This window comes from Histomonas meleagridis (genome assembly GCF_020186115.1).
Source record: "Histomonas meleagridis strain 2922-C6/04-10x chromosome Unknown scaffold_61, whole genome shotgun sequence".
Lineage (NCBI taxonomy): Eukaryota > Parabasalia > Tritrichomonadida > Dientamoebidae > Histomonas > Histomonas meleagridis.
In genome coordinates this window covers 1,835,481-1,846,694 of record NW_027150931.1, presented here as the reverse complement: position 1 = coordinate 1,846,694, position 11,214 = coordinate 1,835,481, and the positions used below count along the sequence as shown (strand labels likewise).

The 11,214-nt window shown below is 25.9% G+C and overlaps 1 protein-coding gene across 1 annotated transcript; it reads left to right on the top strand.

Annotated features, from left to right (window-relative positions):
* Positions 1-8,458: 8,458 nt before the first annotated feature.
* GO595_010589 (uncharacterized protein) lies at positions 8,459-8,941 on the top strand (the record flags this gene model as incomplete). Its single annotated transcript, XM_067913285.1, has 1 exon — positions 8,459-8,941. One exon carries the CDS (start codon positions 8,459-8,461, stop codon positions 8,939-8,941), a length of 483 nt encoding a protein of 160 aa, XP_067769327.1.
* Positions 8,942-11,214: the final 2,273 nt, after the last annotated feature.

The following is an 11,214-nucleotide window of genomic DNA, read 5'->3' as shown; positions in this document are numbered from 1 at the left end:
TACAAACCACAGAAGAGGAACGAAAGCTAATTGTAAATACAATTTGTTATTTGTATCAACGAACTAAAAATCATTTTTCATATGATAATTCAATTAGCATCAACATAAGCTCACCAAAAAAGCCAAATATCACACGATATGGTAATGAAAGAACAGTTTTAATAAATTTAGAAGATAAAAAAGACATACGTTTGTATCGCGTAGTTGGTTACGACAATAATCACAATGCAAAATATCAATCAAATATTGTTCCATTCGAAAATCCAAATGGGATTCGGGAATATTATTATATCATTGATAAAAATCGATATACAACTATCACACTTAATATGGAAATTGATAAGTTTAACAAAACTACATCAGGATATATTGTCAATATCATTAATGATAATGTATATATTCATGTTGCGGCAATTAATCATTTCGGAAATTTAAGCGAAACATCACACTTCTTTATGGAAATGGAACCATCAACAAATACATTTTCTCAATCGAATGCATTCACTCAAAGTGATACATATTCACAATCAAATACATTTACACAAAGTGATACATGTACTCAATCAAATAAGTTTACAGATTTACATTCTAATGTTAACGTTACATATTCTGTTACTTTAGTGTTTTCAATTTCAGTTTCACAATCACTTAGTATTGTTGGATCTTCTGTGTTAATTACGTATATAAATTCATATTTTGGTTCACAAAATTTCTATATTAAAACAAAGCTCATTTATTATGACTACACTATCATTTTTTATTCTTCATATTATAATTTTTATTCATATTTTTTCACTATTCATAATAAAAATGTTGAGCAAATTAATGATAATAAAAATAATACAATTTATATTATAATTGGGGTTATAATTCCAGTTGTTGTAATTGTTATAATATTTATTGTTTGTTTTATTAAAATTTATAGTAAAAAGAAACTCGAACTTAATGAAAGTGAAAGTTCGAAATCATCGAATAGCGATTTTAATGGAAATTTCACTGTCGGAATGATTAATGCAAACATTGATGAAGATCCATTTACAACTGACTTTAACGAAGACAACATCGTGAACAAAATATGAACTTTTAGTGAAAAAAATGCATTCTTTGATTGTATAAATTTTCTACTATTCATAAAGAAGTATTTTATTTTTTTAATGTTTTTATTCTTTCTGCAATTTGATAAAATATAATATGTTCCCTATTAACTATCAGTTTATCAAAATGAATAATTATTTCGTATTGAGCAATGAATAATGAAATTAAACTAAATCAAAAAACACATCATAGATTTTATAACTTTAAAAAATTTTACAAACTTCTTTTTTGTGATTGCGTGGTTTGTCTGTTTTAGATTTTTTCCCTTTCATGAAACATTCGACTGCAAGTTGAAAAGTTTCATTTACATTATATCCATTTTTAGAAGAATATTCAATATAAGAAGATGCACCGATTTCGTTTGCTTTTTCTTGCCCTCTATCTGAAGAAATAGGTTCATAAAAAAAAAGATCATTCGCGTTTGGTTGATCTCTAATATCGGATTTCGTACCTACTAAAAGAATAGGAACACCAGGACAGTATTGTCTTACTTCTGGAACCCATTGTTTTGTTACAGATTCTAAAGATAGTGAATCCACAAGTGAAAAACATAGAAGAAAAACACTGGCATTTGAATAATGAAATATTCTAATAACATCATATTCATCACTTGCCAGCTTATATCCCATATGTTTAGTTTAATTGTTTTTCCTTCGTAATTAACATCTTTTTGATAGTCATCTATGCATGTTGGTATATATTCGGTGTTTGGAAAAACGCCTTGCTTGTATGTTATTGCTAAAGAAGTTTTACCTACTAGTGGAGCTCCGACAATACAAGCCTTGTACCCTTTTTGGTTTTTTGTCAAAATTTTTGCGCAAAACCGTTTATATGTACGTTAATTAGCCAAAACAATAACTACTTTTGATCGTTTTTGATAGAAATACCATTCAAAAAGTCGGATTCTTTGTTTCCATTTGAACATAGTTTACCTTAATTTTCGGTGTAGCCACCGAATTAATTCCTATCCGGCAGAAATACCCCTATACACCCCTAATATATTCTGCAATTTTTTCGAATGATATATGCATTGCTATTTGATCGAAAAAAAATTCTGGCTTAACTATTAAAAATGAAAAAATCGAAATTTTGTTTTCATTTTCATTAAATGAAAAAGTGATTTCGATTTCGATTTCTGTATCTAAATTACTTATAGCTTTTAGAGATAGTTTATCATTTTATCTTTTTGATAATCCCGAGAAACCTATTTCGACAAGTAATTTAGGTAAGCCAATCATAAAACGAGTTGCATTTCTAAATCCGGAATTAATTGCAATTCATACATTAAATCGAAAATTACTTTTATTATATCATTCGAATAAAATAAAAAATTTTTCTGATGGTTTCGGGTTCCAAGAAACAGGTTCTAATTCATGGCCATTGTTATTATTTGGTGAACAATGGCGTCTTCTAGGTGCTGATAATAATGAATTGTTTTTGGATGATGACTTACAACATGGTATCATTATTGGCGTTGAAAGTTTTCATTGCTTTCGATTGCACCATTTGAGTTCATAAGTTTTATCCATTTAGTTGTTATCCAATCAATTAAAAAGGATTCACTTGCATCAGCAATTTCTATTTTAACTCAATTATCTGATGAAAAAGACTGATGGGCATCTATAAGTCACATTATTAGCAAGCTAAGCAATGTGTTAGCTCTAGTATGAAATTTTGATGAGTTTGTTAAAAATCTGTTGCCGTTTGTTTTATTTTTTCAGAGAATTTTTTTATGCCAAATTATAGTTTGATTGAAAAGTGATTTTTGTCTCTTATTTTTGTTCAAATGTGTTGTTGATTTTTTAGAACCATTTATTCCAACCTCCGGGATTTCTTCACTTTACTTTTTCCCAATTCAATTTTTTCACAGGGTACCAAATAACCCTCTTCTCCAGAAATAACTGCTGGAAATTGTATAGTTTATTATACAGTAAAATTGCAAGAAATGACAAGTGGAGCTGAATCATTAATCTCCACAAGATTGAATTCATTCTCTTATCCACTTGGAAATATTGCTCAGCGCATGCTAGACAAGCTTCCCCCTTTTGATTCAACTTCTAACAATCATTACCAATATCTTTTTAATTTTTGGAAAAACGATAATTCATTAAAAAAAGAAGTTTCAAGCTTGGCATCCCTTTCCTCGAGCTCTCCTCTTGCCGCATTTGAAGCATTCAAAAAAGCAATGCCAATCGTTCCAATTTCAGGAAACAAACCTCCTGAAAACAAAAACACATTTGCAATTCTTCTTAAGAACGTAAAATGGGATGATCAAGGTACGAGAATTGCGATGCATCTTTTCTCTGAAATGGCAAATTCAATTTTTCTTCAACTTGTTCTTGAAAACTCCACATCACCAATTCCTGAAGGAGAGAAAATCTTTGATGCTATTTCACAAATTGTCAATCAACCATATGATTCCATTTATTTAAAGTATAAATATATCTCGATTGATAAATGGAGCAATTGTCTTTACCTGCTATCTGACACCATTGGAGATTTACTTCTTAACAAAGTCATAGATTTTATTAATCAAGAATTTTCATCCAAGACCAATAAATTAAATTCTGAGTTAAAAATCAAAACGCTTAAATTCTATTCCAAAGTGAATTTCACCAGTCTTAACGCCCAAACGCATCTCAAAAAGTTAACCGAAATGATATCATTTGCCAATGATATTCTTAAGAAAGATTTACCACTTCATAATGCTATTTATGAATTTGTATCTAATTATGTTATTAGTTTAGCACAATCAGATCAAACAGGCCAAGTTCCCAAGCATAAACTTTATTTAGAATTTTATAATTTATCATCAACACCAATTAAATCATCATATACAGGTTATGCGCGAATCTTTCATACGTTACTTTATCGCTTTTCACAACATCCTAAGATCAATGCCAAAGTTAATCATTTTATCGAGAAATTTATTGAAATGAAGAAGAAAACACCGATTTCTAATCCAGAATTTACACAATTAATTTTACAAGAATTAATTATATTATTAAAAGGTAAATGTTATAATCCAGTCCCAACAAAGATGACACAATATCAAGCTAAATATGTAATTAGTGAAGAAGAAACACTTAATTATATTTTTGATATTATCTTTAAACAAGAAGCAAACTTATATAATAATTATCAAGATTTACTTACTGAATTCTTTGTACATTTTGCAGCTTCAAATATATTTGGTTTTATTAAAAATAGAGTTAAAATCCTTTTACATAATAATTCTAAGAAATTCTTTCAAGCTAATGCAGGTGCAATATTTGATGCATTACGAATATTAATACATCCAGCGTATGACATTAAAATCAAAGATAATCAACGTGATGATTTAAAGAATGCATTTCGAGAAACAGTAATTCAATTTATATTAAATGATGAATTAAAATATGATCCAACTAAATCAGTTATATGCGATTTTATATCATTTTCTGATTCTGTTATATTACATAATAAGAAATTAGATATTGCATTAATGTATTTACCAGAAGAAAGTGAAATATCAACACCAGTAATTCAAGGAGAACGATTAATTGCTAATGTAATACAAAAATATAAGAAATTTTTCCCAGAAAATAACATTAAATTATTTGATCCAATTTCACAAACATTAAATATATATGAACCACAAAAAATTAAAAGTGAAATTAATATAATAACAAAAGCATTATTTTTAATACCATTTACTATTCCTGATAAATTAACAGTTAGTGATATATTCCCATTAGTCTTTTGTAATAATCCTCATATATCAGCAGCAGCTACAAGAGTTATTCAAGCATTAGTTTATATTAACAAAGAACATGCAGAATCATTATTATTAAAAGTTAAAACTATGAAACCGGAATATTTCATATCAACTAATGAAACTTTATATATGACAATTCGATTAGTTACAATGATTATTAAATCTTATATTTATTCATATAAAAATATACCTGATCATTATTTAAACTTCTTAAATTCAGTAGTTATTATTGGATTATGTTCACCTAAATATGCTATAAGAGATTTATCTTATAAATTATCACAATTAATTAATGAACATTTTAAATCAGAAGAAACTATTTATAATATAATTCAAAAGAAATCAGAAGAAATGTCATCTATTGTAAGAAATAATATGTTTGCATCCGTAAAATATCGTAAATATTCAGCAGCTGATGGACAAAAGATTCCATTTATTGATGTAATGTTAAGTAAGTTTAATTCGATTTATCAATTTTATTTAGCATCATTTGCATCACAATTTAATCAAAATCAAAACTTATGTAATATTAATGAAATTCGAGAAATTATTATTAATATATTAGTATCAGCTATAGGTGGAGGATTTGATAAGAAAGCGGATCATGTCTTTATAACTAATTTAATTATCTTTTTATTAAATTCATTAAATTCTTCTGGTGATGAATTAGATAAACTTTTACCTTTAATTAAAGATTTTTCTAGATATAATAAAGTCGAAGAATATCCTCAATCACAATTTGCTTTATTATCATGTATTAATCATGAAGTATGTATTAAATTAGTTCGAATCGCTAATAATGAAAAAACTTCTAAATTTATACCTTCTTCATTATATTATGCATTTTTATATTCAATTCGATTACGATTTGATTCAAATGAAATACGTAAAACAGAAGAAGAAATCACAGAAATCTTTCAATTCATTAATAATTTATTCTTTGAATTCGAAAGTAAAGATTTCTCTAAATCATCATTAACATTTTCACATCCTAAATGTGATAGTATTACTGAACGACATTTAATTGATTTCTTTGATTTCACAAAAGTATTATTTGATATTATATATACTAAATGTGAAATTAATTATAAAGGACCATTTTTAAATATACCATTTCGAACTTCATTTATGAATATTCATCCGAATCAATATCGATGGTTAATCTTTATGATTAATGTATCATCTGGTACTAATACTATAGCTAAAGCAGCTAAAACTACATTAACATCAATTTTAACATTATTCGAATTACCATTTGAATCATTATATAGTAGTTTTGTAAAAAACATAAAATTATTTGAAGATTCACCTGAAATATTATCAATTTTATTAATCCAATATTATAAATTACAAATTTGTGATTATGTTAATAGATCATTAGAAAACCCAAATTATTTCATAGCAATTTCATTACAATTCCAATCATTTACATCAATTAAACATGCATTAGATACATTAGAAAAGATTTATATAAATGATGATAAAACTAATAAAGATTATAATGATTTTACATATGCAAATTGTGGCGCATTATTTGCATTATGTTTTTATTATTTCTTATCCGAAGATTTCGATTTACGAAGAGCTTCATTTAGAATATTAATACCATTAATAATTGGAATTTCTATATTAAAGAAAAATCCAAACATTGAAAGTAGTAAAAAGATCGATTATTTATATCAACATATTGATTCCAAATTATCAAATGTATCATTATTACCATGTATCGAATTAAGTAATAGTTTAGCAAATGATTTTCCATTTTGTACTGAACAATTTATTAAATTCGCATTAAAATTAGCAGTAAAGAAAGAATCTATGGTTAAGATCATCTTACCATGGATTAAAAATGTTAAATTCTCAAGTGATAAAGCAAATGTATTTCAATTATCAGAACCAATATTTACGTCTTATACACCTTATACATTAATTCAAGATTTAATATCATTAAAAATTACTGTTGATTCATTAGAATTATTTGGTAAATTAGTTAATGAACAAACAGAAGATTCAATTAATATTATACATTTTATTTGTATTATAATCTTTACAAGTATTACTAATAATGAAGAAATTATGGATAAATTCCAAAACATTTTAGTTTTCTTATTCTTTATTGATCCATATAAAATTGTTAATGAATTAATATCATTCTTTAAATATGATTTTTGGCATTATTATCAAGTACAATTTAATAAAATGGATCAATTCTTTGACTTAAATAAATTCTTTAATGCTATTAGTAGTGATAATAAAAAGAATTTATCATCAACAATTGAAGATAAAACAATAGAAAATGATAAAGAAGATGATTTTGATAATTATCAAGAATCAATAAAATTTGCATTAAAAGTATTACAACTTTGTGCAATAGAAAATCCACAACCATTAAAACAACATATTCCATTATTTTTATTATTTTATTATATCTTTAATAACAATGAAATATATATAAAAGAAATATCATTAGTATTACATGAATTATTAGATTTTAATTTCTTAGATGAAACCAAATTAAAGAATTATTTCATGGAATTAAATCCAAAAATTAAAAATAATATATCTATTGATAGTTTAGCATGGGGTTTATGTTGTGGTGAATTAGAATTAGCAAGTAATTCATTAGATGTATATTTATGGTTAAAGATTAAACCTAATAATGAAACAATTGATACAATATTCCAAACACTTTATGTAATTTCTAGATTTATGTATGAGAAAAGTAATAATATATCATTATCTCAAATGCCATGGACTTATCAAGTATTAGACATAAATAAAGAGCCGGATTATAATTTAGCGTTACAATACATGACGAAATTATTAAAAATCGTCTCTAATACTACACCACGAATTGATATCTTTTGGACTTCAATATCATTTTTAGGTTATAATATGAATGAAACTTCACAATTTACTAATGATATCTTAAACATTTTAATTAACTTATTAAATCATAAGAATTTCCAATTATTAATATTAAATGATTCGAATAATGTACCATTTGAATTCGATGGTATAATTCCATTAATATCGAATATCGAATTTGATGAAGATACACCAAAACTTGTGAATGAAATCATAAAAATATTATCAATACCCGAATTACATTCGATTGGTTATTCACATGATGATTCTGATATAGTATTTAACATATTAATTAATGCAATTAATATCATTGAAACTAAAACTAAAAACATATCTACAAAAATTGATGTCGATTGTTCTAAACTAAGTACAAAATCACAAAACATTTTACTTAAGATATTCTCCAAAATGATTCGTTCTTATTCAAACAAGAAAATCGAAAATAATTTATATGACTTTTGTGCTAATTTCATTTATAAGATTCAAGATAATGAAGAAAACATTGCATTCTTTGCTGGCTCAATCATTAATATGAACATTAACTCTTCTTCAATGTCACATCTTTTACAGTCATTAAATACTAATGGCGGATTAATATCAAGAGAAAATAAAACTAAAAAATTACCGAAAATTTATTTCGCTAAAAATTATAACTTTATCGAAGTTAAAAATAGTGACGAGTCACTTTTCCAAAACATTACATTGTTCCCTCCAATGGTTATAGCCGACTTAAGTTATATGACATGTCCATTCTTTAATACTGTTCATACTGTTGCTGAAAGAGTAACCGCGCAGCCGTTTACGATTTGGAATGAAAACAAATTCAAAGTTCAATGTGTCGTGTGTCAAAGTATCGATTTGAATGAAGACGGTTACGACGATATATTGAAAACTGACGTGGAACCGCCGGCTAAGGATTTCTTTGGTTTACTCAAAAAGTACTCGCAATCTTTCCCATCGTTGGCAGAAGAAAATAGTTTCTCTGATTTGGGTTCAAAGGTTGGATCATTTAGTAGCTTAAAGTCTGCAACATTAAAACAATTCGGATCGGCTGCATCAAAAACAGAAAAGATTCCAAGTATCTTCTCATTTGCAAATGTTGCACAACAACCAAGTTATGACTATATGAACCCAATCGCTTTTATACCTTCGAATCAAACTATAGAGGAGATTGGTAAGGATTTACTGAGCGATATTGGAGCACCTTCTGTCTTTGCATGAAATATTAAACTTAAAAAAAAGAGAATTTTCTATGCACTTTAATAATAATAAATGAATTTATTCTATTTTAGTTATAATTATAGCATTACTCATTGTGTTGTTGATACATATTATAAATAAAAAATAAAAAAAAATGAAACTATAAATACACATGCAAAGGAATATCCATGTCTTCGAATCATTAATCCAAAGTTCATTAAGAGAAAAAGAGTAGTTCCGACTCAACATTTTTCAAAAGATTTCTTTATGATACTGATATAGCGCTATATTTATTCTAGGTTATTTTAATAATTTTATATATGTTTTAATAAATTGGAATATGTTTTAATAATTTGGAATATGTTTTAATAATTTTATATATGTTTTAATAATTTTTAATATGTTTGAATAATTTGAAACAGCACTTCATATAGCAGTTAGAAATAATAATATAGAAATAGTAAAATTACTTTTAGATAAAGAAGGAATTGATGTTAATGCAAAAAATATTCATTTTAATAATCTGTAATATGTTTTAATAATTTGAAACAGCACTTCATATAGCAATTAGAAATAATAATATAGAAATAGTAAAATTACTTTTAGATAAAGAAGGAATTGATGTTAATGCAAAAAATATTCATTTTAATAATCTGTAATATGTTTTAATAATTTGAAACAGCACTTCATATAGCAGTTAGAAGAAACGTAAAGGGATAATTTGAATCGAATAATTCCAATATTTTTTTAATGGACGGCTGAAAGTTTTCTTCGGTTAAATCAAATATAGTTTTCTCAATCTCAATTAGGAATTTCAAGCAGGTTGGAAAATTATTCAAATTTTTATCTCTTGTGTTTATAGTATCATCAATAGGCATATGCTTTAGCGAAATCATAGCTATAAAAAAAATGAAACAAACCAATTAACCTTGTAACGTTTTGGGGCACCCTGTTCTATGAAAGAGGGGCAATTGGATTTGAGCAATCGAATACTACAGATTAACCAAAAATTGGGATTTAAACTTGTTAAAGGTAGTGTTCTGAGGAAAGCAGAAAAATTGGGATTTGATACGCCAAAAGGACGTTTTAAGCGAATAATTGGGACTTTGGGAAGAAGTTGCAAGAATAGACAAATGATCCAAAAATTAATCATCATAAGCTTCATTGTTTACAAGAATTACTAAATTCAATAAATTAAACAAAATCATAATGAATTCGGGAACAATTTACGGAACATCTTCCTCATGGAAATTAATGGATTACAAACGATTTAAAAACGTTTTTTCTAAGATAAATGGTAAAAAAGCATTTCTTCTCAAAGTAATAATGATTATGATAAATCGAATAAAAAGGCTTCAGTCATACAAAAAGAGAATATCAACAAAATATTTCCTGTTATTTCAGGCGATTACCAAAGAGATATTAATGATTTTTAATCTGTTTATCGATTTATTTATGAGTGCAAGAAACAATGCATAATTAAATACATATATTGCAAAAACTGATCAGAAATATATAAGATTTTTCAATTACTTCTTTGACATTAAATTATCTTCAATCGAAAATTAAAGAAAATTTCAAACTCAATATCAAGCTTGATTACTATGAAAGCATGTTAAAGTGGGAAGAATCCAAAACAGACGAAGCAATTTCTTAAGAAAGCAATTTGATAACGACGATTCAAACCAATTTGTTTTTGAGTAAATTGATAACAACCCATAGCAAATGGCTACATGATGTCAAACGCTATCCTGAAGTCTACGATTTGCTAAAAGATAAAGGCCAAATTAAGTATAATGAAGTCGCATTACCATGGTCGAGAATAAACGTGTTGCTTCTTGAAATAACAGTGGAGCCACATTGTCCAGCAGTAATAATATATATAATAGTAATAATATATATAATAGTAATAATATATATAATAGTAATAATATATATAATAGTAATAATATATATAATAGTAATAATATATATAATAGTAATAATATATATAATAGTAATAATATATATAATAGTAATAATATATATAATAGTAATATTATATATAATAGTAATATTATATATAATAGTAATATTATATATAATAGTAATAATATTATATTAATAATCCTGAGAGATTTGAGTTGGAAATCATGATGAATTAGAATGGAAATACTTACTAGTGATGAATCGTTTTTGAAAAGACACTGTCAACCAACTTTCCCTCTTATAGATTTCTTTTTAATTTTAAAATTATTTGTAATGTTTAGCGGTTAACTTTCAAACGATAATTTTACAGTAACTTGTTTGACCGG